General features: G+C 40.8%; 1 protein-coding gene across 1 annotated transcript in view; it reads right to left on the bottom strand.

Moving 5' to 3' along the window:
* LOC107284557 (guanine nucleotide-binding protein subunit alpha-14) overlaps positions 1-6664 on the bottom strand; it is a 33947-nt gene extending 27283 nt beyond the window's left edge. Inside the window, exon 1 of the mRNA XM_015812632.1 lies at positions 6349-6664. Coding sequence (XP_015668118.1) covers positions 6349-6481 — 133 coding nt within the window. The 5' untranslated portion in view covers positions 6482-6664. The remainder of the gene's footprint in view (positions 1-6348) is intronic.
* Between the last annotated feature and the right edge of the window lie 7952 nt (positions 6665-14616).

Here is a 14616-nt window from a genome sequence, read left to right as displayed (position 1 = left end):
AATTTGCTTTTGTGGTTGAACTGAGCTAAATCCATATAATTTCCACATAAAGTTTCACATAAAGTCTTTTCAGCAATATAATTTATGGTGCGTGCAGGCAAGGGAGAAAACAAATTGCTACTGTTATATTAAATAATTCAATGATTTTTTTGCCCGTCTACCCTAAATACTCCAGAGATCTACCATAGGACACTAGAAAATAGCTGATGTTACATGTTTTCCATTTGTCATAGTAGGTGCAGGCTTAATTGATCGTCAGTGGAGCTAGTAATAATAAGTTCTATTCTGTATGCAAATTTTCCACTGGAATGCAGCAGTGAACTAACCTAAATAGAGAGGCAGAATATCAGGGTTCACCAACATGCGGCCTCAGACTTCTGATTATTGAAATGTCAAAAGATTAATAACACCCTTCCATGTTTTGCTGGGTCCTTCAAAACACAGTACTTGGCATTTGGATAACACTGGCTTGCTCATATTTTTGGACACCCCCCCCCTAACTTCACAAGATAGATATGCTTTTCAAGAGTCTGAATGGTGAAGTGATGACTCTTGTCGACAATATAAGAAACAAATAAAAGGAAAGCTAATACTATTATTTTTCCCCTAATATTATATTTACTATTATTGTCTTCTTGTTCTGTGCATTATACCTATTGTATCTCAGGGTCCTCATGAGCGTTGTTTTGGGCTTGATGTATAGAGATGCTACATGGAAATCTCAGCCAACCTGTAGCAGAATCTGACGCTTACTCTCCTCCTTTCTCATCCAGGCTTGGGACCAGCAATGGTGGAGTTATATTCACTATTAAATGTCTACTTTATTAATTCTGCATTATAGTATATTTTTCTACTGTAAAAGTTCCAGAGAGAGAGAGATATCTCTCACAGGCGGCAATAATAACCAATAATAAATACCATATTTTACATATAAAATATCTGGATTCAGAAGTCATTAGTTCCCTCCTACCATAAACATCCTCTTCTCCATAGAAAATAAACTCATGGAAATAACTTCTGTCCCCACTAGTATTTTTGTACATCAAATGTATCTCTCAAAAAACAGAAACAATTTTAAGTGAGGATAATTTAACAAAAACGTAGCTAAAAATTGTATTGAGTGCTATATTCACCCCCTAGTGTAAATGAAAAAACCTGCTGGTTTTACTGTTACCAAGGAGACATGCCGTTGCTCTCCCTCTCCTTTGAATGTTTTTTATAACTCGGAAAAAGCAATGATTATGTTTGTTTTTTGCAGACAGGAAATCCACTTCAAGACTTAATGCAACCACAATGCTCTCTCATTCATGTGATGCTGAAGTTCTGAAGGGATTAATTACATATTGCTACAAAAAATTAATAACACTGAAAATATTGAAGCATTCCTTATTGTGATGAGTTTGTGAGGTAACGCAGGACAGAATGTCAAGTCTATTACCTGAGAATCATGGCATATCTGAAAACTAAGTAAAAGATACAATCACAAGTATATTAATACTTCAGTAATTGCTAAGAAAACTCTCCTTGCCCCAGTTACTACTATCATTTACAAGTTATGCTTTTCCTACTTCATATGTCACCCTGTCACTCAATCAAGTTTGGAAGTAAAGACATCCTTGTTTGCCTAATCTCATAGTTAGAACATATTTTTTTTAAAAAGAAGATGGGATAAAAACACAACAATAATAATTCTGTACAAGTAAACACAAAAGTGATTCAGAATCCTATGACTAATGACAATAACTGAACCTCTAGCTTTTATGCCTAAATATTTACTTGCTTCACTATTCTTTTCATTTTTCTCTCCATTCTCTGGAAAACTGAAAAAATTGGGTAAAACCTTGCTACTCTTATTACTTGGTGTATATGTGTGTGCGTGTGCGTGTGCATGTCTAACATAGTATTGTATGTAGTATGTTTTAATGAATGGACAAGCTTGATTCTGAAACGTTTCCATTTCACTGGAAATGAAGGGAGAACAATAAAGAAAATGCCAAGTCGTGAAAATGAGCTGCATACAAACATTGCAAATGTCTGACTATATCAAGCAAACGGAAATCACTTTCATTCAAAAAAATATATGTATAAATGTGGAAATTTATAAATGTATATTCCAATAACTGTAACCAGAAATTGTAGACATGTAATCAATTTTACCAAGAAAATGACTAAAATTTAAGTGTAAATTCACTTTGTTGCTGTTTTGTTCAATTACATTTTATTTCTTTTATTTATATAGTGTATACTGTAAACTATCTTACTCAAGAAGCGGTGTAATCAAAATCAAGTGCAAAATTAATGCGACAAATAATATAAAATAAACATTAACTAAAGTATAATGGCAGAAATATTTTTCTAGTTACTTAATTACCCTGGCCCTCCAGAACCATTTCTTGGAAAATATAAGAGGGAGGACAATGAGAGCCAGTTTAGGCTAGTGGTCAAGGCATTGGGCTACAAACCAGGAGACAGTGAGTTCTAGTCTCATGAAAGCCAGCTGGATGACTTTGGGCCAGTCACTCTCTCTTAGCCCATGATGACAAGCCGGTCAGTCAATTCCTGTAGCTAGTTGAGCCAAAATTAGAAAAATCAGATTCTGCACTTGCAGGAAAACACTAGGAATAATAAGAGGGAGGTCTTGTGCTGAAGATACACTGCTACAAATGAGGGGAGCAGTCATCAAAATGCCCACCGCTTTGACTCTTCCTGTCCTATCTCTTGGTAAGAGGAAACTTCAGCAAAGAGCATCCTATTCACCCAAGTCTGCCATGCAGAATTTACCTGAGATAGAAAATCTCTAAGAGACTCAACTTCTGAGCTTCATTTTAAGGAGGTTGCACAGTGTACTGCAGAAATAACTGTTTTGCAGAAAGCTTGGGTAGGAGGATACTCTGAAAGTATTACTGCTTATAATATCATGTGCCCCACCATAAGCTCCAGTTGAGCATACGAGAAACCAAAGGAGACAGTACTGAAACTTAGAGTCATATATTGCGCAACACTAACCTTACAGTGACCTAAATTGGGATAAGGAAAAACACCGCTAATCTACTCTTGGGCTGCCCCAGGCATGGGCTGCTCTGGAAGTGGTGGGTGAGGTAAGTTGCATAGATGTGAGCTTAAATATTCAGATCCTGAGTTATATTGGACTTGGTCCTGTCATTGTGTAATAAATCTGGCAGATTCTGGGAATGGAGGTAAATGAATATTTAGGGTCTGTCTTTCTGTTAAACAGTTCTCAGGAACCCATCTTAAAAGGCGCTGTTGTTTTGGTTTGTGAACATACAATACAGTTTTTAATTTCAGTCGTGAATTTCATTCAAAATCACTGTTGCAGTAGTAACAAAATCGAATGAGCAAATAATTAACCACAAATGAGGTTCAGGCATAACTAATGCAGTTTTGAAAGCAGGATACAATACTTTACTGGCTTTAATGAGGTTTAGTTGCGTCAATATTTTGATTACCAACTATTTTACCTATGCTGATTCAAATCACTATCCTCGATTTTCAGTTATTTTAAAATTGTGTTGCTTGTGCTAGTCATAAATGGTAACAGCAATAACTGAGTTGGGAGATAAAATGAATCTGCTTTATTTGATATTTAGAACAGAAATACATGTTCCAAAAAATTCACTGATAAAAGATGTTATTGTATGAAAAAAGCTAAGGCTTCACCATGGGTTTTACCCCTTTTTTTCAAGCACTCTCATCAGTACTATAAAAGCTTTTTGAAACACACTAAATGGATAAATGATATCTCCATTTATCATACGAGCAAGAAAAAATATGGCTACTGCTATTTTATTATTGTGTTTATCTAAACATAAACATGTTTTGGAAAAATGGTTCACAACTCTCCTACTACAATTTTTCCTCCCTAGTTCCAAGATGTCATTTGAAATTTTAATTAGAATATAGAGAAGTTTTTTTATTCCATGTCATACATTGGCCTATCTGACTCAGCAAGGTCAATACCCATTTTTTTCTTCTCTATATAGGTAGTCCTCAACTTACAGCCACAACATTTCCATTGCTAAGCAAAACAATTGTTAAGTGACTTGTGCCCCATTTTATAACCTTTTATTGCCACAACTGTTAAGTGATTCACTGCAGTAGTTAAACGAATCATGTGATCGTTAAGAAGAGGATCTGGCTTCTCCCATTGACTTTCCTTGTTGGAAGCTGGCTGGGAAGGTTACAAATGGTGATCACATGATCCCGGATAATACAACTGTCATAAATATATGCCAGTTGCCAAGTGCCCAAATTTTGATCATGTGATCATAATGATGTTGCAGTGGTCTCAAGTGTGAAAACTGTTCGTAGGTCACCTTTTTCAGGGCTGTTATAACTTTGAACAAATGGTTGTAAATCGATGACTACCTGTAATGCCTCAAAATACATTTCTCTTTCACCTGAACTACTTCCCGTCCTTAATGACCATTTAAGATATTTTGGACAAGTAGCTCCCACCTATTTGCTAATGTCCTTTCCCTGGAATGTCTCTGGGCATTCTGTGCACCTAAAAATGATGAAAGGAAACAATATTGGCTAGTTGGAAGAGAATAGATGGAAGAATCTTTTCCTTTCCTTGCTATATTTTAGCTGCTGAGTTTGCATGATGCATAGAGTAGTAGGGAGATCAGCAGAGAGACAGACTTTTTTTGGCCCTTTGCTTTTTATGGTTTAGGATTTGGCAGTAAAATGGCTTGTCAGAAAAAAGAATGCCTTGTTGCTAGGAGGATCATCCAAAAATGATGGCTTGATGAAGACACAGGCTGCTTCTCTACTTGCACGTAGAGCAATGATCCCAAATCATTGCTTTCACTTCATCCTTAGACTATCAGTGAAGTTATTAATTATACCAGTGTTAAAGCTTATTTATTCCAAGACTACCCAAGAACAACCTGGATGTGCATAAAATCTCTTAAGCATCGTCACCCCTTACTGTGGAGGAAAGTCAGATGCCTGACAGTGATCAGAAACAGAGACAATAAAATTGGGATAACAACCAGCAACGAGGCCAGCAAATGTCAGGCTGGCACAATTTCTTCTGGGTCAAGAATGGATGGATACAGACTAGATCACAGACATCAGGAATACTTCATAGGCTGGATGTTCGGCTTCTGGAATCCCACACTTAAAGAAGGCAGTAGGAAAGAGGCGAGGTGGGTCGGTGGCTTGAAGGTGATTATTTTCATTGGGACCACAATAAGAACTTTATTCCCTCATAGCTTCTATTTAAAAAATTCCTTTAAAAAACACCATGCAGAGAACCAAGATGTAAGCTTAGCAAAAAGTGCAGCCTGGTGTTACTATTGTGTGTGGGCTTCCTTCCTCTGGGCTGCTTTTAGTTTTCTCACATTAATCTAATGGTTTAGCAAATTCCAAGGGGCTGCAGAATCAAGGCAGATGATCATTATTAACTGCATGCTGGCTGAACCATCCCCAAAATAATTCTCTCCCACTCCAGGCTATCATCATATGGTAACAACCTTTATCTCAGTAGTGGCTTGCCAAAGTCACACTGTGAGTTTCATGGCTGAACTGAGTGCAGTGTCCAGGTCCAGACTGAATACTGGCTCATGCTACATAGGAACAAGTAGAAGTGTTGGTGTTCTTGCACCACAATAGAGGTAACCTCCACCCAGAAGCCCGAATCTTCGTGATAAGCTGCAGTAAAGCATCCAGTAACAGCAGAAGAATAAATTGTGCAAACGTGGCAAAGAAATCATACTGCAATTATGTACATACATCCTGCCCACATTCCATTACTTTCATGTAATGTAAACTGGACTTCAAAGTCTACTCAACAGACTATAGCATTACTCACCTGTTCTAGATAAGAAGCCAGTTGCTGCCCCTCCCAAACAATTTCTGAATAAACTTCCTGTATTCGGCTGTCTGTCTGTATCTCAGTAAAGTAAGGTTGGAAATAGTCTTAAGTTCCCTAGAAACATCTGCACCTTGGTCTCCAGTTCTGCCCCTAAAATTGGGAATATATGATCTAATTTACTAGTAATTTTATTTAAAATAAACATTTTAAATTAGGAATAAGCACATTTACAAATCTCGGCCACAACTATCAGGTTGAAATGCCATGGCAAAATAAAACTAGCAACTCTTAGACAGAACCTCTTCCTTAAGCATTTGGGGGATCCTGCCCTAAATCCTGCGATCTGGGCGTGGGGGAGCCAACGGTTTCTGCTCCTGCCCTTGGCAGGTTCTTGGTCTGTCCCCAGATCGCGACTGAAGCGGGTCCCCAAGGCTGCGCCTCCTGAGGGCCTGACCCCCACCCTAAGGCAAGCCCAAACCCAGGCAGGACAGACGGGACGGACGGCTCACCCAACAGCAGCAGCTTCAGCTCCTTGCTGGAATGCTGCTTGTCTCGGCGCAGCCGCCGCTCGATCTCCAGCCTCAGGAGCCTGTTCACTTTCTCCTCTTCGGATAAGCAGCAGCAGCAGCACTGCCCGCCCATGCTCGGGAAGCGCCCCGGGAGAAGCCGGGCTGAGGGCGCCCCTGTCTTGGGAACTTCGAAGATCCCGCAGTTAACTCGCCGCTTCTTCCCCGCCCGGCAGAAAACAGACCGACCGAGCCCCTCGAGGGCGACGGCGGGAGGCCGCAACTCCGGCTTAAGTGTCAGCGAAAGTCGCTCAGACGGCGACCCAGGCCACGCCCCTTCCCCACGTTCAGTTCTCGGGTAGGAGGCGTTCCGCTTCTGTCCGAACACGGGTCTGCTTTCTTTTTGCTGCAAGGGAACGTTTACTTTCTTTGCTACTACGGGTGAGGATCCGGCGCTGTTCCCGGAACAGCAGATCCGTTCCCCACGCCCCCACCTCTTCAGACGCTCGGGATGAAAACCCGACAAACTCAAGGTTGCCTTCGGTTGTCTTCGGTCCAGGCGCACCCTCGCAATCGCTCTCGTTACTTCGGGGTCGCTTCTTCCCAAATGTCAGTGGGCCGCCCATTTAAACGCACCGAATCAATGCCTCGTGTTATGCCACGGTTTACTGAGCAATCTACCGTTTGACAGAGTTACCCAGCGAATTGTCCTAAATCATGTTTTAAAACAAGCCACAATAGCTGGCTTCGTGCGATGTGTTAAAGCCGAAGCCAAGCCACGTTATGGATTAGAACCAGTTTAATTTATGCTTTGCCACTCGGTGGCATGGGAGCGGGGAGGGGGAGAGGAAATCAAAATGCAATATGATGGGTGCAGTGTTGTGATCCAAGCTCCATATCCCTGTTCTGTGCACATACAAAACAGGCAATGCTTGGGTTGTGATCCAGTTCCCACCATCTGGCTGGTTTTGATCATTCTCCTTTGGGAGAAGCTTTGGAGGAACCCTTAATGTGGCTTGTGGCTTAATATATTTGATCCAGATTGTTATAGGTCATTAACCGTGGTCCACGATTCAACGATATGCGTGAAGCGGATCATTAGATTCAATAAGAACTATCAAAAGTCATTGAAAAAAACAGCTTTTTGAGCTAGTAACTTCACAACAAATCTTGTCATCTGTTCAGTGAGCTCCAGTTGCTATCAGTTGGTGATTTTCCATCACTGGATTCCTTATTTGCCTCTTTTTTCTACCAGTGTCAGCATTTGAGAGGTCTTCTTGTTCATTTCCTGTAGCTTTCCCCAGTTTTGTCCTCTTTTTCTGCCTGCCTTTATAGTTATACTCTTCCCAGTACAGATATCATTGCACGTCTCTCTCCAGGCAGGATAAACAAACTTCAAGGAGCTGAACTTTTGAACTGTCACCTGTTGGGTGGATATTGCTTTGCACACATTCAGTACTGAATCTCTCTCACAAAATGTCGAAAAGCAGAATCCCTGGGACCACCACAGACCAACAAGAAGAAGTAATAATAATGTAAACATACAGTACTTAGTCCAAGAAAACCGTGTTTCCTGTGAGGGGGCTTGAAATGGACTCACTCCATCTGTCTGTGTGTCTGTCGCCAGAAGAAGTCTTTGTAAAGTAAACTAAACAGGATGAAATTTCATTGGGAAGGGGGAGCCATAGAAAGAAAGATTGAGTTCAAAATGGTCCAGATCTGGAGAAAAATATTCCAGAAAAAATTATCTTAGTGCACGGGTGTCAAACTCAATTTCATTGAGGGCCGCATCAGCATTGCGGTTGCCCTCGGGGGGGCCGGGGGGTTTTGGCCAGGGTGGGTGTGGCCTACTGGGTGGGCGTGGATGGAGTGGGTGTGGCCTATTAGGTGGGCATGGCCAGCTCTACATCGTTTGCGTCAAGGGTGCCTGTGGGGTCCTGGGCAGGAGTGGGACAGATCTGAGGGTCTGTGGCAGAAGGGGGTGGGACCAGGGCAAGTGCCAAGGCATGGTCCACCCAGCTCAGCCTCTCGGCGCTGTGAGGAGAGCGCCCCACTGCCTGCCAAAACCCCTCCCCCGGAGCCCATCAAGCTGGATATGTGAAGTAGGCGAGGGCCATTTGCTGCCCACTTCCAGGCGATGGTGCATTTCTTCATTCCTCACAAAGAGTGACACCTCCCCAGCATGCACCCAGGGGGTGGGGCCGACACGGCAGGTGCTGGTTCCTCGCTGTTTCCAGACGGCCTTGTGGAGCTAAGACTGAATGCGTTTCAGCATAGATGGCCACCACAAAATTGTACATTGGCTCCCGGCCAGCCTGGGCCGGGGGCCAAGGCAGCGGGGGCCGTTCCCTCACTGTTTCCAGGATGGCTTCGCGGGCCACATGAAACCACTTTGCGGGCCGCATCCGGCCCCCAGGCCATGTGTTTGACATGTCTGTCTTAGTGCATTCCTGTCAGTGAGGCAGTTGAGCAGTGACTCGGAATGTTGCTGATTGCTCCATTCTAAATGCCCCTCCCTCTCAGTCATGTGATCCAGAGAGGAGGTATATAACCTGCTTTGTTCCTCAGAGTCCTTGCTGAAACAGCTACACAGAAGTGCAACATGGTAGCTCACTCCACAGCAGAAAATGGAACCACCTCCTAGGAACACTGTTGGCAAAGAGTTAAAAAAAAAAAAAGGTTTACTCTACCTTTTTATTCTTTTCAAACCCAGCAAAATCTTTGTAAGAAATTACATAAAGAGGCTTAAGGCTTTGGCTAGTAGATAGACCTAGTATAAGGAAGTTTCTGATGTGATTGAACTGGCTAGATATTATATTCTTATGACATATTCTCCTGGTGATCTTCAAAAAAGGTTGTAGCTAGTTACTTCCAATTAGGACGAGAAATACTTCCTATGGGGTTGCTGATCTACAGCCTTTACTTTGCTTTGATTCCACTCTGTTGATGGTTACAACATTGAACTCTTCTCTTGGGTATGCATGTTCATACTCTTTCCAACTCAGCTGATGGTCTTCTTGTCCTCACCCTCCCTCCACCCATTGCTATATATATTTTCACCTTAAATCATAATTTCTAGAGGAGGTTGAGGATGAAATTTGGGAAAGGATTTCTTAAACTGGCTTTATTTCCAGCCAGTTTACACATGGGAGGCTAGCAGCTGATGGCTACAGTGCCGAAAAGCCTATAAAGCTTATTGTTCTTACTGTTGATTTTATTACTCATACTTTTATTTTCTTACTCTTTTTTCCTGTGGGCTGACCCTGCTAACCTTGAAAGGAAAGTGTGATGGGGATATATTATGGGAATTCCCCAAACTCTTGCTGCATTGTGATCCATACTGAGGCAATATTAGCTCATGTACTGAAAAACATGGTTGGGCCTAAGGAAGTGCGAGGCTGGAGGGCCCTCTTTCTGGGAATCAGGTACAGAAGGTGGGGTAAAGGGCATTCTTTCGGAGTTGAATTAGCAACTGAGGATTGCTAATTAAAGTAGCTAGTTTTCTTGAAGAAAGCTTTCCAGTACATAATTGGTAGACATTATTTGATCCCAGGAGTATAGAGATGATAAGAAGTTAGCCTCTTTTCCTGTATTCAATCCTGCCTTGTAGGAATTCCACCCCCCAATCCATAGGTGCTGCCTTTTATTTACAGATAAATAAACTCCACCTATTCTCAATATGTAGTAAATTCTGTGATCTGATCCCACAGATTCCTATCTTGCAAGTTTCATCCTTGATGTTTTATCTTCAGTACTGCTTATTGCTCTTTGATATGCTAAGAGCAAGGGTTCCCTTGGCCTAACCAGGAGAATATGGTAATCAGGGAGTGGTGACAGTGAAAGAACTGGAACGGTTCATGGGTGTAAATGGTTATTTATTAATATCAGACTGCCTCCTATATCGTAAACCTAGAAGCTATAAGTTACAGGTAATCTAGGTTTTATATACAGAATGCAAATAAGGAGAAGAAAGTGCCAGTGGTTGAGTTTAAGACATTCTATACATTGGTCTAATAAAAATATTAAACATTGCCTCTTCCCCAGGCTAGTATAATTAATTTTGCTTTTGAGGGTACTGCTGTTATGATGAAAATGAAGGTGAAACAGGCTCTAACATTCAATGCCTTGTTGAACAGTGTTATACAGAATAATAATTGATCTTTAGATCCCTGTCATTTTAATATTCCATTTATCAATATTTTAACATTTTAGAGTATCAGTGCATTTAGGTCTATCCATAAAGGTAGCCCTTGACTTATGACTGTAATAGAGCCTGCTCATTATGATAAATTGTGGTGGTTATTGTAAAGTGGTCAGGTGACTGACTGATTTTACTTTTGGGGGGGAGGGTGGCCTTTAGCAAATATACCAGTTGTAAAGCTAACACTATGGTCATTAAGCAAGCCAATTGTTCATTATGGGCTGGGCTGGTTTTGCTGAAAACCAGAAGCAAATGCCAGGTTTTGGCAAAAACATCATGAAATGTGGTCACATGACTGCAGGATGCTGCAAACAGCCATAAATTCCAAGAGCCCAAAATGTGGCCATGTGACCAGGGATCAGCTGTCAGAACTTGGAATAGCGTTATAACTACTTCTGCTAAGCTCTGTCATAACTTTGAATGGTCACTATGCAACTGGTTATAAGTTGAGGACTACCTATAGTTTCGCGTACACTTTATATGTCTATCCATAGTTTCAAGTCCCTGGTTTCATCAAAAGATGTTTTGGGCAATGAAAAGTAAGGTTGGATTAACTTGTGTATCTTATAAAATACAACTTCATTTTGTTGAAGTTTACAGAGGAGCTTGAAAAAGGCTGGCTGGTTTGAATGAGAAACAAAAAGATGTGCCTGAATGAGATCCAAAAGCAAAGCCACATTTAGATCTAATCAATTGTCATATGCCTACCTCCAGGTGCATAATAGAAAGCTGATTTTAGCTCAAAAGCTAAGAAGATTTTTGCAAAATATGTATTATTTATATAGGAGCAGTATGTTGGCCTAGTGTTGAAGATGCTTGCCTCTCACTCGGAAGGTTGAGAGTTCAATCATAGGTAGCCGCTGACATTTCTCTTCTAGAGCACAAATTTAAAAAATCTGCTGTGAAGTCCGTGTGACATCAGGAAGGACATCCGGCCAGTAAATGCTCAGCTTCAGTCACCACAACTCAACCCAAAATTAAGGGATTATGGGATTGTAAATAAGGAGTTTAATGTATTATTTATATCATAACAAGATTATACATAATTTGTTTCCTTTGGTTTCACTTGTGGGGCTATCACCATATAATACAATAATAATATAACGAGGAAATGTATCAATAAAACAAGAGTTGAGCGTGCCCTTTCCTATACAAAAGATTGAAATTCACCGATTAAAATAGCAACAAGCCAACAAAATTATGCCAAGGCAATCACAATACAAGGGCATTTTGTTCAAGTGTGATAAAAATGGAACGTAGGTATCCATCAGCTGATGCTGTATTTTGTTTCTAGACTTTCCAGTTTTGTGTTTATTTGGTCTTAACCACAAGGAGTTGCTCTTAAGGTTCGGTGGAAGAAAAGACAAGGAAACGCCTGTGGAGAACCATTTTGGTCGAACTAGAGAAATTAAGGGATTAAGGACACAGTGAACCATTGAGCAATTAGTCTCTATCATAGACTGCTGGACAAGAGCCAGGTCTTAACAGATGATTCAAATGAAGGTTTAGCCATTGGTCAGAACCTTTAGTTTTATTTTAGGAAGGTTCTGGTTGGCCATTTCCCCCCAATATTTTTGGTTCTTGTATTTCTTGCAACACTGCTAATGAGAGAAGACTCCTCTAATCAGCTAAGGAAGTCCACTCTACTGCTTTAGCAAAATAGCAGCTCAAGAGGATCAAATTTTTAAAATGTGTATGGTATCAGGATCAAATTGCACGGGCCACTTAAAATATGTTTAGCTCTAATATGTCCTCATTTCTGTCTTAATTTTGTGGTAGCATGGAAAAAAGTGGATACTGGGGAAGATGACAGCATGAAATGGCTGGATTGTCTAAGTGGCTTCTGTACAATGGAAAACAACACAGCCACTATGGAGAAAGAATGGAGTGGCCTCTGGCTCTTTTTATCCATCTAGCTAATCAGAAGAAAATGTCCCAGATATATTTATGAAAGCTGTCAAGAATCAGATCTTCTAGTCAGATGTTCATGGCGCAGCAGGATTTTTTTTTTTAAGGAATACAGTAATTATTGAGAACAAGAGAAGCACCTACTCTACTGTAGAACAATGTTGCATTCACAATGCTGCACTGTCAGTCCCATCCTAGACAGTCAATCAACATTTACTATGGCCGAGGTGTGGCTTTAGTTCATACATAGAGGCAAGTGTCTTTGAATCCAAGCTCTTTGCTAAGATAAGAACATGTGGATTTCTTCCAAATAAAGGCAGACACTATAGATTGAAGCTGAGAAAAAAATCTGAGGTTAGCAGCCTCTCAATTTATTACAATTCGGAGAAAGAAAAAAGTTGAGGAATAACTGAGACAGAAAGAACAGACAAATAACATGACTATAGTCTTCAGTCTGATCTTTGTTTTATTGTGCTGTGTTGAAGTTTTTGTTTAACAATTCTTTGCACACTAACTTTAACATTTCATCTGTATCCTTAGATTGTACACAAGGCAATAACTTCTTAGAATCTAATCTGAAACTTTCTCCAACATCTATACATCCTGGCAGAAACTCATTTGTAGCACATGAGTGGCTTTGTGTGGTCTGTCGGGAGTCTTCCATCTTCTTCCATAAATTTTATTTTTTAAAAACAAGCAGCTAATCTGAATGCCTCCACAACTGATTTCCATAACTACTGTACTAAATGTTTGCATTTCATATTTTAGATTTTTTTTTCTTAAAGAAGAGCTTATTTTGCCTCTGGTGAAAATCATCTATTTGACAAGAAAGGAAGGAAGGGCTGAAACCTGTAGACACATGCATATAAGCTATATGGGCAGCAAGTTGCATCACATTGACCTTATGAACATCAGAAGGCTAGGACAACTTATGACAGCCCTATATCCTTCAAGGTCGGAGGAAGGATTCCAGTAAGGCATCAAAGCAAGTCATAGAAGATAAGAGATGGCAGCCGGAATTATCCAGCTGCTTGATCAAAAGCAGAAGGCAGGGCAGGTTTATTTATTTATTTATTTATTTATTCGATTTATATCCCGCCCTTCTCCTTACCGGACTCAGGGCGGCTGACAGCCTTATAAAACCAATGCTACAATAAATACCTAATTTAAAACCGAATTAAAAAGAAATATTTGCTATGGCCTATATAATTAAAATTTCTCTTAAAANGGAGGGGAGATCCGGGATCACCCGGATCTCTGGGGGTAGTTCGTTCCAGAGGGTGGGGGCTCCCACCGAGAAGGCCCTCCCCCTGGAGGTCGCCAGCCGGCACTGTCTGGCTGACGGCACCCTGAGGAGACCCACTCTGTGGGAGCGTACCGGCCGATGGGAGGTAATCTGCGGCAGAAGGCGGTCTCGGAGATATCCATAATTGTGAGAGTGTTGTCTCAGCAGCAGCCACATAGAAGATTTCTATTAGTACCTACCGTATTAAAATACTGTGACACAATTTATCTTTCCTGGCCCCCTTTTTTGTTGTGAGAAAAAGAGAAATGTGAAAAAACATATAGGAAGGAGGGCAAAATGTGATTTGATCTCTCTGTAAAATTCCCCGACACAAACATTCAAACCACTTCTTATGTGGCTCTATTATTAACCACAATCTGAACTAAATTAAGGCTCTCCAGTGAACTAAAGATGTTGCAGATGAAAATGTCCCTAAATTTAAAATTTGTTCCCCACAAAATGATCAGTTTAGACTGACTCCTTTATCACATTCTCAGAACATTACACTTTCCTATTTTCAAGGTAAATTATCTGGGAAACAACTACTGTATGTTACTGCCAGTTTAAGATCAGAAGAGGAAGAAGTGATGATGGAAACCACAGTAACTGAGCCCATAGATCTTCCTTACTCAAGGATTCAGTCCTACCCCTGGACAGGAATTTGATCTTACCTGCCTTTTCCACATTTAGGAACTTTATGGATCACAGTCTTGAATCAACACTCAGGTTCTGATGCCTAAGATGTCTTGGAACGTGACAGAAAAAGGTGGCTAATTGAATGATACAGGAATGCTGTTTCTGTAACCAGGTTCCTTGGGAATTACCACCAGTCTAGAAACAAATGCTGGCTGGGTCCTGGGGTCAATTGGGAAAGAGT

This window comes from Protobothrops mucrosquamatus, unplaced genomic scaffold, assembly GCF_001527695.2.
Source record: "Protobothrops mucrosquamatus isolate PMUCROS unplaced genomic scaffold, P.Mucros_1.0 scaffold_64, whole genome shotgun sequence".
In the NCBI taxonomy this organism is placed as follows: Eukaryota; Metazoa; Chordata; class Lepidosauria; order Squamata; family Viperidae; genus Protobothrops; species Protobothrops mucrosquamatus.
Note: the sequence above shows the minus strand (reverse complement) of the source record. Positions and strands in the feature narration are given on the sequence as shown.